Consider the following 15691-nt stretch of genomic DNA (forward strand, 5'->3'; position numbering starts at 1 on the left):
TAGTCAATTTGTTCAAGAACAAATGAGAAGGTACAAATTGTCAATATCAAGAATTAAAGATGAGACACCATTATATATCCTACAGATAGTAAAAGAATAATAATGAAAACATTATTAAAATTTTATGAAAATAAATAACTTAGATGAAATGGGCAAAGTCCTTGAAAGGCACAAATTACTGAAGCTTACTAAAGAAAAAGTACCATGAATAGTCCTATATCTATTTAAAAATTGAATTTGTAATTAAAAACTTTCCCAAAAAGAAAACTCCAGGCCCAGATGATTTCCCTTCCAAATTTCACTCATTATTTAAGAAAGAAAGAATAGTTCAATGGAAACTCTTCTAGACAGTAGTAGCAAAGGAGTAAGTACTTCCCAACTCATTCTATGAGGCTGGAAATATCCTGGTCAGACAAGGGCATTAAAGAAAAAATAAAGTCCAATGATATTCATGAATACTGATGTGAAAATTCTTAACAAAATTTCATCTAAATACATCCAACGATGTGTAAAAGGGATAATATATTATGATCAAATGGAGTTTATTTCAGGAGTAGCTGGTTCATTTAACACTCAAAGATCAATCAATGTGATTCACCATATTAACCAACATAATGGGGAAAACTATCTCAATAGATAGAGAAAAAGCATTTGACAAAATTTAACATCTATAGAAGGAAACTTTCTCAGCCTGATAAAGGGCATAGATTAAAAAACTAAAACTAACATCACACATAATGGTGAAAGAACTAAAGTGTTTAGTGTTTTTATGGTAAAGTAGCAAGTTAAAGAAGCATTTCATTCCTTAACTTGCTCAGCTAGGTGGAACTGTAATTTCTTTGCTCCATTTTGTGACATGAAACTTTTTAATGCTATTTTATTGTGATGGGATCATGCCTATTACCTAAGGTAGGCTTTGCCATCTATGAAAACTCAGTAAATGGAAAGCTAAATTTTTTTAAAAAACACATTATACATTGGGAACAAGAAAAGCATATCCATTCTCACCACTTCTAGTTAAAATCTTTTTTTTTTAACTTCTGAAGTAGGTTTTACTATTTGTTGAAGATGTTCTCTGTGCCATATTTATAAACATAAATTTAATATACAATTGTCATACAATAATAAAAATAAATACTTTTTACTCTTTATCAAATGAATGTTTGCTTAAGAAAATTCAAGGGATGTTTTCAAGAATAGTTCTCATCTTGCCAGCAAGCTTTTTGTGACAGCCTAATTTTTTAAATTGAGGTATAGTTGATTTACAATATTATATGTTTCACATGTACAACATAATGATTCACAATTGTTAAAGATTATACTTCATTTATAGTTATTATAAAATGTTGGCTATATTCCTTGTGCTGTATAATATATCCTTGTATCTTATTCTATTGAACATCTAACTGGAAATTTTAGACCATGAAATAGGCAAGAAAAAGGAAATAAAAAGGATACAGATTGACTATGAAGAAATAAAACTATCCTTATTTGCAGACAACATGTGTGTGGAAAGTCCCAAAGAGTCTACCAAAAAACTTCCTAGAATAAATGGTTTAGCACAGTTGCAAAATACAAAATATCGATTGTATTTCTCTATACTAGCAATAAACCATTAAAAATTGAAATGAAAACCAATAACAATTAAAATAGCATCAAAAATATGAAATTCTTAATATATATCTGACAAAAATGTACAAGACCTGTGCACTGAAAACTACAAAACATTTCTCATAGAAATTATAAAAGACCTAAATGGAACGATATACCATGTTCATGGATCACAAGACTAAGTATTATTAAGATTTCAGTTTTCCCCAAATTAATCAATGGATTCAGTACATGACCTATCAAAATCTCACCAGGTGTTCTGAAGGAATTGACAAGGTGACTCTAAATAGAAATGTAAAGAACCTGTAATAGTCAAACTTTTTTTTAAAGAACAGAATTTGAATACCTATACTCCCTGATTTCAAGATTTACTACAAATCCACATTTACTAGTAATCAAGACAGTTGATTATTGGCATATACACACATAAATACACACACACACCAGCACACCATTACATAACAAAAGATCAGAATAGAGAGTCTGGAAGTAGATTCAACATGTATGGTCAATTGATTTTCAACAAAGGCAATTCAATGAGATAAGTGTAAACTTTTTACCCAGCAGTGTTTGAACAGTTGGATATCCATATGGAAAAAAATTCTTTGACTCTTAATCTCACACCCTATGTAAAAATCAACTCAAAATGGATTTATTTATGTAAAATTCTAGAAAATGCAAACTACAATAATCTCTAGTGACAGAAAGCAGATCAGTAGTTTCCTGGGAACAAAGTGGGAAGCATGAATTATAAAGAGGCATGAGGAAACTTATGGGAATGATAGATATGTACATTATTTTGATTGTGGTAGTGGTTTCATGTATGTATATGTATGTGTGTGTGTATATATATATATATATATAATCAAATAGTATAATAAACAGCATATATTTAAAGTGTAAGTCAATTATATCTCAGTAACACTATTAAATAACTTTACTGTGTCAAGGCATTTGCTCTATTTTGTGTCATTCCATTGTATTTGGGGATATAAAATATAATACTAAGGAACCTTTTTGACCTGCTCAGTACACAGGTCCTGTACTTTTTTGTCAAATGTGTGCCTAAAGATTTGAAATGCCTAAGTACTTCCCCAGTCACACACTCGCTTCCGTTTTTCAGATTGAATATGAACACAGAGCACCAGAGTGCCGTCTGGGTCTGAAGGAAGGCCGTCCATTCTCAGGGGTCACTGCATGTTTGGACTTCTGTGCTCATGCCCATAGAGACTTGCACAACATGCAGAATGGCAGCACATTGGTAAGTGGTGCTGAGGAGAGGTTAGCAGCATGTCCTGTTGAAGAGTAGAGGACTGGAAGTTAGCAGCATTTAGAGTAATATGTTTTCTGCCGGTGTCCCTGCAGAGAACAGTGTTTTCATGAATGATTGCTATTGCAAGGTGACCTTGTTTTGCATAACTAGTACTCTCATAACAGGTTGGCATGTCACATTAGTGGAAAACTGTATTGACAAGCATGTGAAAATCATGGAAATTCTTGGGCTTCCCTGGTGGCGCAGTGGTTGAGAGTCCGCCTGCCGATGCAGGGGACGCGGGTTTGTGCCCCGGTCCGGGAAGATCCCACATGCCGCGGAGCGGCGGGGCCCATGAGCCACGGCCGCTGAGCCTGCGCGTCCGGAGCCCGTGCTCCGCAACGGGAGAGGCCACAACAGTGAGAGGCCCGCGTACCGCAAAAAAAAAAAAAAAAACATGGAAATTCTTGGTGCTAATCTAAACCAGTGACTAAGGCTCTCCAGCTACAATCAGATGCCCAAAAAAATTCTTTCAGAATTCACTGTCACATATCTAGTAGGTTATAATCAGTTAAGCAAAAAGCCGTATACGAGCTAAGGTACCAGTCCAGCCTGCAGAGAAAAGTATAAATGAAAAATGCATCGTCGATGTCACACCAACTACTACAGAAAGTTCAAAGTGCAAAAGAACCCATTGTAAGTACATATTACAGTGGGTAAAATGGATTGGTCCTTGTATTTGAAGGCTTTGGTAAGGGGAGAAAATGGATCCATCTTAGGGGGGAGCAGTGTTGCGTACCATCAAAACCCAGGGTGTGGCCTTGCACCTAAAGAGATGACTCAGAGTGGAGATAAAGAACGAAAAAGCTCAAGTACAGAAACTGTAAATTAATCAACCTAATGAGTTATCAACATGGATACAGGTGTAATTGAGGAAGATGACCAATGAGACCTAACATGGAAAATAGAAGGCAGGCACTATAGTTAAATTATAGTGTAGAAAAGAATTCAGAGAGATAGGAGGCAGTAGTGGAATTAATTCAAGGAATCTGGTGTGAAATTTTTGTTGAGAAACAAAGAAGGTATTGGTCTAGAGCAGGGGCTGGAAAAGTTTTCTGTTAAAAGCTTTGCAAGCCACATAGGATCTCTGTCATATTCTTTGTTTGGGATTTTTTCAATAAAAAGTTCTTTAAAAATGCAAAAAAAACATTCTTAGTTCACTGGCCGTACAAAAACAGGCTGCAAGGCAGTTTGGCCACAGGCCCTAGTTTGCTGATTTCTGATTCAGGAGAACAAACATGAGACTTATCATCCACAATATCTAACACCATCACTCACCAGGTGTTGAACACCTGCTCATCATTTGGAGGTTGTGCTAGATTCTGGGAAGTAGAAGAAATAAATGATAGCTGGAGCTACAGGAGGTCTTGAAGATAACCAGGTTTCTCTCCAGCAAGGTGAAGGAGAGTGGGCAGAGGATGAGAAAGTTTTTGATTGAAGGGGAATTTGTCTCTGATAGGTCACAGGTTCTGTGAGGTGAAATGGAAAGCAGCACTGGAGAGGTAGAAGCGAGTAGGGATCAATTGTGGGAAAAGGTTACAAGTGCTCAGAGGCAAGGATTTGGGAAGACTTATGTGTACGAAGTGAAATGCTCATTTTAATACCATTGCATGTTAAACTTACTTATAAAGGTAAATCTAATGTAATCATCACATTCCTTTCAAGAGTATCTTTCAATGATTTTGTATTACCTTGGGTTTTAAATAACTGTGGTCGCATTTTCTCCGTTAATTAAAAACACTAAATACTAAAAGCTAGTATTTTAAAACCAACAAACAATCTTTCATCAAAGCCAATGTGATTGTGGCCAACAAAAGAAATAAAGTACCATCAAATTATCAAAGCAGCAGAAGTAGCTTTTTTTTTTTCTTTTCAGAAGAGAAATGAGTGAGAAGGGAAACAGTAAGTTAGATTTCATAAAGTACAGAGGAGGGAAAAGAAAGGTAGAAGCAGTGTTAACTTAAATATTACCTGTATCAATCACATCTTCAATTTTACATTATTTAGATTTCACTTTGGTATCCTGTAGAAATTTCTTAAACACAGTTAAGGAGAGTTAGCTGTGAGGAAAGATGTGAAATCTCTTTGTGTACAAAGTATGAGATGAGGCGAATGTGATGTTACCAAAAGCAGAGGAAGTCATTTGGTAGAGGAAACTTGTAGCTTCTTTTTGAAGCTTCTTCCCTTAGTCAGAAATGTATGTGAAGAACAGTGTCACTGCAGTGACTGTAACGGTTCCTGATAGATTCCCAAAAAAAAAAAAAAAAGTCAACATGAACTTGTTTATCTTGATGTACATTTTGATGCAATTTTCATTAATAACAGACAATCGTGGTTTTATGGTTAACAAACCAATCTGGTCCACTAGGCCAGCACCACAAATGTAAATACTGAGAAGGGAAAACACACGCACACACACACCAGCTGTCATCTGGACTGAAACTGAGTCTGTGCTGTCTTATTTCCCTGCCAGGTATGCACCCTCACTAGAGAAGACAATCGAGAAATTGGAGGAAAACCTGAGGATGAGCAGCTCCACGTTCTGCCTCTCTACAAAGTCTCTGATGTGGATGAGTTTGGGAGCGTAGAAGCTCAGGAGGAGAAAAAACGAAATGGTGCCATTCAGGTACTGAGTTCTTTTCGACGGAAAGTCAGGATGTTAGCAGAGCCAGTCAAGACATGCCGACAAAGGAAACTAGAAGCCAAGAAAGCTGCGGCTGAAAAGCTTTCCTCTTTGGAGAGCAGCACAAATAAGAATGAAAAGGAAAAGTCAGCCTCCTCTCGCACCAAACAGATTGAAAATGGAAGCCAGGTGAAACAGTTGGCAGGTAAATTTAATGTGAAGCACTGTATGTCACGTGACACTTATTTTAAAAACGAACATTGTTAACTTTGGAAGGTTATGTTCGATCATGGTCTTAGTTCTGTACTAGAATTTTCTCTAAAGTAGCAAGGCCCAGGCTTTGTTCTTGGAGATGGTAGTGAGGTATTGCATCAGCCCCAGTGTGAGGGAGAAGTTTGGATTTTATTCTATAATAAATGGCAAAGTTTTATGGTAAGTGATATGGTGAAATTAGTGTTAATCCGTCAATGACAGACAAGCCAAATTAGAGGCAGAGGAACTAATAGTTTGGAGATTGATGCAGTAAACCAAGAGTGAGGTAATAAGAGCTTGAATTTAGGTGGTAGCAATGAAGATATAGCAAGAGATAACAGAAGCGAATTCTTCCAAAATGATTATCAATACGATGGTGACAAACCATTAGAATGAAGGAGAAAAAATACTTAAGGATGACTCCAAAGTTATAAGCCTAGATAATTAAAACAGTACTATTTATTGAGGTAAGTTTGAAAATAAGATTTATGAGGGAAGGCCAGGAGAATAAGTAAGATACCTCTCTTTAGCCATGTTGAGGCTGAGGTGTACCAGGGGAATCCACATATAGCTCTTAAAAAGCTTTTACTCATCAAAATAGATCACATCTGTAGTAGTAGCAATAGGGCATTATTTATCAACGCTAGTAGATATTCTGTTTCTTGCTTTGTCTATAGTTAAGACTCTAAAAGGAGAAATCATACAATGTGATGTCCATATCCAAATTTCAGAGATGGTATTGGCCTAGCTATTAACAAAAGAAAAATGCATATCTTTTGCATTAGTATAATGCTCTACTTAGAACCAACCGTCTTTGCTTCACAAAGTCACATCTCCCTACTGATTGCTTTTGAAGCTCAAGGATAAAACTAATTTAGAATAATATGTCAAAGATGTTTAATAAACATGTGTTGATTGGTTGACTTACACTAAGAGAAGTAAATCCTATCCACTCCCTGATATCTCTTTTAAGTTAGCTATAAAGTACAATCAGTTAGAACTTTGTGTCTAGTTCCTTCTAACTGGCCTCTGCAGTGATTGTTTCAGTTCTCAGGACTGCCATTGCGGCTCCATTTATCCGTTCTCATCTCATATTACTCTTTCTTTTAAGTGTGGTCATGAAACAGAAGTATGACTTTTAAAAGTTTCATTTACAAAGCTGAAAGTTCCTTTAAAGTTGTATCTACAACTGTGTTAATTTCCTTCCTGGAAAGCACGCTAATGAAATAGCGTTTGCCAATTGTATAAGGTGCTCTGGGTATTTAAATGGATGTCATTCTTTTTCTCATAGCATTGCTGAATCTTCCATAACAAATTTTTTGCTACGTTACCTATTTAACATATTTGATTGCATGCCAGGCAATGGAGAAATAAAGTAAAATAAGACATGGTCCTTTCCCTCAAGGGACTACTTTGCAGTAAGGTGAGGAGGGGACTAAAAATGGATAATTCCAGTACGTTATGACTGTTGCTTTATCTGACTGATGTTTGCAGTGGCTATGACGAAGTATTACGAAAGCACTAGAAGTTGGGTTTATAGACGGCTTCCTTGAGGAAGGCATAACTGTGTCAAGGAAGGGCAGGGAGATGGCAGGGCACTTCAAGTAGAGAGTGTGGCTTGATCAAACGCGCAGAAGCTCCAGAGAACACGATGCTCTCAATGGAATGGCTTTTGGATGTTTTATTACATTTTTCACCATTTTCCAAAATGTACTGCTGTGTGCTCTGCCATTTTATTTCTAATGCTTTAGACACAAAAAATGACGCCAGACGGTGATTAGAGAGCTCTGACGTTGCTCTTGTCCTCGTGTGATGGGTGTTGCATAATTCTACTGATGGTTCTCACATACATGTAGGCATCCTCCCTAGTTCTCATAAAGTGCTGATCAAGCGTGTTTGTCCTCGCTCTCTCTTATCCTGTCCACAGAACTTCTGCGACTTTCAGGACCAGTCATGCAGCAGCCCCAGCCCCAACTGCAGAAGCAGCTTCCACAGCCACAGAAGCAGCCACCACAGCTGCAGCAGCCACACCACCCCTTCACTGATAACCCTCAGTCAGAGTCTGTCAGCTCTTACACGTCTTCTGGATCCACCAGTCTATACACGAGAAGGCCCAATCCAGTTAGTCCTTATCCAAGCTCTTCACACACTTCAGATATTTATGGAGGCGCCAACCCTATGAACCTCTATTCCACCTCATCCCAAGCTGCAGGTTCATATTTGAATTCTTCTAATCCCATGAGCCCCTACCCTGGGCTTTTGAATCAGAATAACCAATATCCATCATCATACCAATGCAATGGAAACATATCAATGGACAAGTGCTCCCAATATCTGGGTTCCTATTCTCCCCAGTCTCAGCCCATGGATCTATACAGGTATCCAAACCAAGATCCTCTGTCTAAGCTAAATCTACCACCCATCCATACGCTTTACCAGCCGAGGTTCGGAAATAGCCAGAGTTTTACTTCTAAGTACTTAGGTTACGGAAACCAAAATATACAAGGAGATGCCTTCAGCAGTTGTACTCTTAGACCAAATGTACACCATGTAGGTACATTTCCTCCTTATTCCGCTCATGAGATGGATGGCCACTTCATGGGGGCTGCCTCTCGATTACCACCCAATCTGAGCAATCCAAACACAGACTATAAAAATGGTGAGCATCACCCACCTTCTCACTTAATCCATAACTACGGTGCAGCTCCGAGCATGTTCAACAGCTCTCTTCATGCCCTGCATCTCCCAAACAAGGAGAATGACGTGCTCTCCCACACGGCGAATGGGTTATCTAAGACGCTTCCAGGTCTTAACCATGATGGAGCTGCTTCTGTCCAAGAAGGCTTCCACAAAGTACACGACGCTGGCAGTCAGGAAAAGCAGCCTTGTGCTGCCGAGGACAATGACGAGGTCTGGTCTGATAGCGAGCAGAGCTTCCTGGACCCTGACATTGGGGGAGTGGCTGTGGCTCCGACTCATGGGTCCATTCTCATCGAGTGTGCAAAGCGCGAGCTGCACGCCACCACCCCTTTAAAGAATCCCAACAGGAATCACCCCACCAGGATCTCACTCGTCTTCTACCAGCACAAGAGCATGAATGAGCCAAAACATGGCTTGGCGCTCTGGGAAGCCAAAATGGCCGAGAAAGCCCGCGAGAAAGAGGAAGAGTGTGAAAAGTATGGCCCAGACTATGTGCCTCAGAAAACCCACGGCAAAAAAGTGAAACGGGAGCCCACTGAGCCGCATGAACCTGCCGAGCCCACGTACCTGCGCTTCATCAAGTCCCTTGCCGAAAGGACCATGTCCGTGACCACAGACTCCACAGTAATTACATCTCCATACGCCTTCACTAGGGTCACGGGGCCTTACAACAGATACATATGATGTCGCCCCTTGTGGTTACCTCATTTGAAAAGACCACAACCAATCTGTCCATAGTGTAGTTCGCATGATGTGGGCAGTGGGGAAAGGACACAGTATTCCTGACAAATGTGGTGAGAGGAACCTCAGCTCACCAGCAAAGAAAGAGGTCATCTTACCATAGCACTTAATTTCCACTGACTCCTAAGTGGTCACAGATGGAATCTAGGCAAAAGACCAAAGCATTCTATGCAAAAAGAAGGTGGAGAAGAAAGTGTTCCACAATTTACATTTTTAAACACTGGTTCCATTATTGGACGAGATGATATTTAAATGTGATATTTTTCCCCCTTTACAGCTCTACACATCTGTGACCACTTTTAATAATACCAAGTTTGCATAGTCGTGGAACACAAATCAAACAAGTACTGTAGTATTACAGGGGCAGGAATCTTAAAATACCATCTGGTGCTGAATATACAATGTACTGAAATACTGGAATTATGGCTTTTTAACATGCAGTTTTTACTGTAATCTTAATATTAACTTTTATTTATCAAAATAGCTACAGGAACATAAATGAATAGACAGCAAAACACTGAATTTGTTTGGATGTTCTAAGAAATGGTGCTAAGAAAATGGTGTCTTTAACAGTTGAAAATTAATGCCTTTATATCATCAAGATGCTATCAGTGTACTGCAATGCCCTTGAATAATGGGGGTACCTTTTCATTCAAGTTTTTAATCATAATTACCTATTCTTACACAAGCTTAGTTTTTAAAATGTGGACATTTTAAAGGCCTCTGGATTTTGCTCATCCAGTGAAGTCCTTGTAGGACAATAAACATATATATGTACATATATATATACACACAAATATGTATATGTGCACAAACATGTATATCTATAAATATTTTAAATGGTGTTTTAGAAGCACTTTGTCTACCTAAGCTTTGACAACTTGAACAATGCTAAGGTACTGAGACGTTTAAAAAAAAAAAAAAGTTTACTTTCATTTTAGAATGCAAAGTTGATTTTTTTAAGGAAACAAAGCTTTTAAAATATTTTTGCTTTTAGCCATGCATCTGCTGATGAGCAATGTGTCCATTTTTATTACAGCCAGTTAAATCCAAAACGGGACTTATTGGATTCAAGGGAATACATTAGTCCACAAAACACATGTTTTCTGGTGCTCATCTCACATGCTATACTGTAAAACAGTTTTGTACAAAATTGTATGACAAGTTCATTGCTCAAATATGTAGAGTTTTAAGAATTTTCTGTTAACTGCAGGTAGTGATTAATCGCATGCTACAGACTCAACAAAGCTAGTTCACTTAAGCAATGCTATTTTATGGATCTGTATGCTCTTCAGCGCTGCCTTTGTGTTGATGATTGTACGTTGTGATGTTGTCATTTCTTAGCTTAAGTGTCCTCTTTACCAGGAAGATTGAGCAGACTGATGCCTGCATAAGATTAATAAACAGGGTTAGTTCCATGTGAATCTATTAATTAAAAGAAAAAAAAAACAGGCAGCTGGTTTGCTGTGGTGGTTTTAAATCATTAATTTGTATAAAGAAGTGAAAGAGATGTATAGTAAGTAAATTAAATTGTAAACAAAACTTTTTTAACGCAATGCTTTAGTATTTTAGTACTGTAAAAAGAAATTAAATATATATATATATATATATATATATGGATTTGAAGCAGAATTCACATCATGATGGTGCTACTCAGCCTGCTATATATCATAATGTGAGCTAAGAATTCATTAAAGGTTTGAGTGATGTTCCTATTTGTCATATACCTCAACACTAGTTTGGCAATAGGATATTGAACTGAGAGTGAAAGCTTATAGCATTGTGTACCATCATTTTTTTCCAAGTCTTTTTTTTATTAAAAAAAAAAAAGCATACCTTTTTTCAATACTTGATTTCTTAGCAAGTATAACTTGAACTTCAACCTTTTGTTCTAAAAATTCAGGGATATTTCAGCTCATGTTCTCCTTATGCCAACATGTCACCTGTGTTTATGTAAAATTGTTGTAGGTTAATAAATATATTCTTTTTCAGGGATTTAACCCTTTTATTTTGAATCCCTCCTATTTTACTTGTATATGTCCTGATGTAACTAAAACTAATTTTGTAAATCTGTTGGCTCTTTTTATTGTAAAGAAAAGCATTTTAAGAGTTTGGAGAATCTTTTGACTGTTTCAAGCAGAAAAAAAAATTACATGAAAATAGAATGCACTGAGCTGATAAAGGGAAAATTGTAAGGCAGGAGTTTGGCAAGTGACTGTTGGCTAGAGTCCTTAACTCTCTAAATAAAGATGTTTTGATCCTGTAACCAATACAGGCACAGATCCATGAGGACTTCTCTACACAAACAAAACACTTAGGGGGATGGTGTGCAATCAGCTGTACAATTATGTCTTAGTCTGTGTACATTTTTGCTTACTAACATTTCAAATAAATTCTTAATCAACAGAGGCCTTTGAGTTTTATTGGTCAAATCTTTATAACTTGGCTTTTGTCTTTTAAAAAAATGTCTCCAGTTTTTGGCTGTAACCAGTTTACAGGCATTTCAAGAACATTTGTTTTGTATTTGTCAAACTGCATGATTTTAATATTTTGCGTATACCGTATATCTCACCCCACATATTTGATTACTTCATGCACATGTGTTGGTTTTGAGTCAGCCATCCCGATACGAGTGAATAATTTGGTTTCTGTATCCTCCACTGTCATTTGTCAAACTGCTGGCCAACAAGAGCAGGAAGTATAGTTTGGGGGGTTGAGGAGAGGTTAGGTAGGGAGGAAGAGAGGAAATTGAGTGGCATATTGTAAATATCAGATCTATAATTGTAAATATCAAACCTGCCTCAGAATGAATGGAAAGCAGATCTCCAATTTGCTTATATAGGAATATCAGGTTGACTATATAGCCATACTTGAAAATGCTTCTGAGTGGTGTCAACTTTACTTGAATGAATTTTTCATCTTGATTGACGCACAGTGGTGTACAGTTCACTTCTAAAGCTAGTGGTTAACTTGTGTAGGAAACTTTTGCAGTTTGACACTAATATAATGAATCTGTGTGCATTTTTCTACGCTTTTTTAAAAAACAGTTTCATTTCATTTTCATGAGATGTTTGGTTGTCTGTAAAAATCTGAGGATGGTTATAAATACTGTAAGTATTGTAATGTTATGAATGCAGGTTATTTGAAAGCGTTTATTATTATATCATTCCTGATAACGCTATGTGAGTGTTTTTAATAAAATTTATATTTATTTAATGCACTCTAAGTATTGTCTTGTTGAAGTTTCTGTTTACTGCCTGAATTACTGCCACCTCGGTGAGGCAAAAGGGAATGAAAAGAAATTGCTTTTTAAAGCTACTTTGTAGATGGTTATTCTTTTTTTTTTTTTTTTTTTGCGGTATGCGGGCCTCTCACTGTTGCGGCCTCTCCCGTTGCGGAGCACAGGCTCCGGATGCGCAGGCTCAGCGGCCATGGCTCACGGGCCCAGCCGCTCCGCGGCATGTGGGATCTTCCCGGACCGGGACGCGAACCCATGTCGCCTGCATTGGCAGGTGGACTCTCAACCACTGCGCCACCAGGGAAGCCCGGAAGCCCGATGGTTATTCTCAATAGCAAACTATATGGTAACATCGAAATAATTAAGGCCAAAATATTTCTCTAGTTATTCAACTTTGTTTTCAAGCTTGTTTAGCCTCTTCACTTTGCATGTGTAGCCAGTGTAAGTCAGGAGTGGTATAACAGCACTTCTGCTGACCACAGGCTGACCATCCCTCCTGGTGTAGAGTCTGAGGGCTATCGGTGACAGCAGGGACACCAGGGTTGAGTTCATACTGCTTAGGTCTAAGGCCAGCCCTGCTTTCAGATTCTCATTTTCCTCCTCAAGTCCACTCTTCAAGGAAAACGCCTCTTCCTGCCTATCGGAAAGGCAAGCAATGTTAGGCAACGGGAGTGGGAAGAGGTAGCCTGGGAGGCACCAGACAAATGTGCATGTCCTCACCCACCCCACGTGGCTTCAGGGAGCTGGAGGCTACATTGTCCTCTCTACCCCTTCCCCTGTCATGTCAATCACCCCTCACACAGCCCCAGTGCACTCCTGCCGAAACACTTTCTAGAAACACAAGATACCAAACACAGTTACTAGTTCTACTTAGACTGAGTCTTCCAACCCTCACCCTGACCCCTTCCGAAACTGGTAGGGAAATCATTTACATCATGCCTGAAGTAAGGGAATTCCCTTTCCCATACTTTTCTCTCCGTTCAGCCTGGGTCAAATAGTCATGCCTGAGCCCAGGAAATGACTGCCGTTTAATGATCTTTGAACTCGTGGCCTGGGTGATTCCTCCAGCACTCTACTCAAAGCCAGGATGTTACGAGGAGAAGCAACATCATCATTAAAAAGCAGTGATTCACCCACCAATTTTTTTTTTTTTTAATTTCAACCCTCTTGGGGTGTTGTCAACGCTCATTTCATGATCCATCCTCTGGTTGGACCTTGGGAACCTCCCACTCTTCACATTTGCTAGTCTCCACTGCCCAGGGCAAGGGGAATTTAAGGTTCTGTGAGCACAAAAACTTTTCCCGCCAGGGCCCATCCAGATCCCACTAGTGGAAGCTGGTGATGCCAGTGCCCTGTAAATGAAGGTGCAGGCAGCCCTGCTGCTTCTAAGCCCGCAAGTGGAGAGGAGAGACAGCTGGCAATAACACATGAGCCAGCATCACAAAGCTTTATTGACCCCTTGCCTCCTCTGGAAATAATTGCCAAGAATGAACCTTTTCATGCAAGCAGCCATGCACACAGCTGCCCTGTCACACAGTACCACTTGCTCCTTTCCTTGGTCTCTTCAGTTGGTCTATCCTAAAAACCCTCCCTCCCGCTTTGGGTAATTCGAGCTTCTCTTCGACTCCTGCCTGACTCTCCTGCTCTGTACCAAATCAGCTATGTAAGATTCAGTGAGAAAAGACCTTATTCATCAAGGAATCTTCTCCTCAAGCTGCAGAGAATTTTTATTTGGTTTTTTTTTTTTTTTTTTTTTTGTTGGTTTAAAGGCCACCTGGAGGTGAGTGTCCAGCAAAAAAAAAAAAAAAAAAAAGGAAAGCTGGGGGAGCATCTTTTCTTTCAAATCAATGCAGGGGGAGAGTGCGGGCCACATGAAACACTTGCTAACTAACTTCAGTCACTGGGCTTTGCGGTAAGGGGCGGGGTTACTTCCTCTAAGGGGCGGGGTTACTTCCTCCCTGCCTTCTTCCCTCTCTCCGCTGAGAAACACTCTCTAGTTGTTAGAGTGGTGAGAAAACGTTCGCAAAAAAGCCTAGAAGAGAATTCACCGTAATTATAGATTATTTCAGTTTTACCAGCACTCTTAAGTTTTCGAAGAACAAAGATACTTTTATTCCCGTATTTTCGAGGCCACGTGCCTGCATTTCCCTCTCTCTTACCAGGCAATTTCTCACAAATGTCTTTGCTTGTCTGGTACAACATTCATTCCCTCTTGAAAGGAGCCTCTCTTTTCCTTGCACACACGCTGCACGAGTATGCTTGCTTTGGGGGCTTCCTTTTATGCTTTTTCAAAAGGAATTTCTTGACTCACATTGACATTTTACTCTCTAATCAATTCTTAATTCAAACTGAAATGAGATTTCTCCGTAGTTGATGAGTAAAATAGTAGTTACAGAGAGATACTCCACTTCTTCCCTACCCCCGCAAGAAGGAATTCAGGTCATTTAAATTCACGGAATGAAGGGTTTATAGGCATATTCACCAAGCGCTTGCTTTATATTCCTTGCACAGCATAGTCACAGTAATAGAAATCTGGGTGGTGTGGCTTGAAACGTGAGATGCCCCGGTGCCCTAACCCCTCTCTCATGGGTAGCTCTTGACTGAGCTTTAAGAAACATGATGAAGTACCGGCAGAAGTGCAGCAGAAAGCACCTGGCTTTGGATGCAGTAGTTTTACTAGTTAAGCTTCCTCTGTAAAAGTCCGTAAAATAGTACATTCCTCACAGGGACATCGTAAGGATTAATGGGAATGTAAAACTTTAAGTACAAACTCAAATACACGGTTATTCTTGCAAAGTTTTTCCTCTCCCTCCCTCCCTACCCTTTGCTTCCTGCTAGAAGGTGCATCCCACTGACCACACTTTAGTGCCCACCCAGCTGACTTCCCACAACACGACCCCGAATTCCCTCGCCTGACCAAACAGGTTTGCATAACACCGTAAGAGCTCTTGATTATGAAGCAGCACTAGGACCTCCAAGCTAGAGAGAAGACAGTGACAAAACAAGGAAATAATCCTCTGTCCTATAATCTTATTAACCCTCAAATTGGTTTTCAGATGAGGTAATAATCCCCTAGTGACTCTGTGAAAATTCCAGTAGTTGGAATGACATCACAGTTTCTAAGGTACCAAATACACATCAAAGACCAATAAGAAGCTTAACCAATTTGAGTTAAAAGCAGAAGGAAAAAAAAATTAACCAAAGGAAAAAAATA

At 38.9% G+C, this 15691-nt stretch overlaps 1 protein-coding gene across 2 annotated transcripts in view; it reads left to right on the forward strand.

Annotated features, from left to right (window-relative positions):
• Positions 1-12459, forward strand: part of TET2 (tet methylcytosine dioxygenase 2) — a 134237-nt gene extending 121778 nt beyond the window's left edge. The window contains exons 9-11 of one of the 2 annotated variants that reach the window (XM_004269617.3): positions 2735-2872; positions 5397-5751; positions 7726-12459. In XM_004269617.3, coding sequence (XP_004269665.1) covers positions 2735-2872; positions 5397-5751; positions 7726-9182 — 1950 coding nt within the window. In that variant the 3' untranslated portion in view covers positions 9183-12459. Of the gene's footprint in view, positions 1-2734; positions 2873-5396; positions 5752-7725 lie in introns of those variants that run through there. The other variant, XR_007477232.1, reaches the window with a different exon arrangement.
• The last annotated feature ends 3232 nt before the right edge of the window (positions 12460-15691 follow it).

The sequence above is a fragment of the Orcinus orca genome, chromosome 4 (assembly GCF_937001465.1).
Source record: "Orcinus orca chromosome 4, mOrcOrc1.1, whole genome shotgun sequence".
Lineage (NCBI taxonomy): Eukaryota > Metazoa > Chordata > Mammalia > Artiodactyla > Delphinidae > Orcinus > Orcinus orca.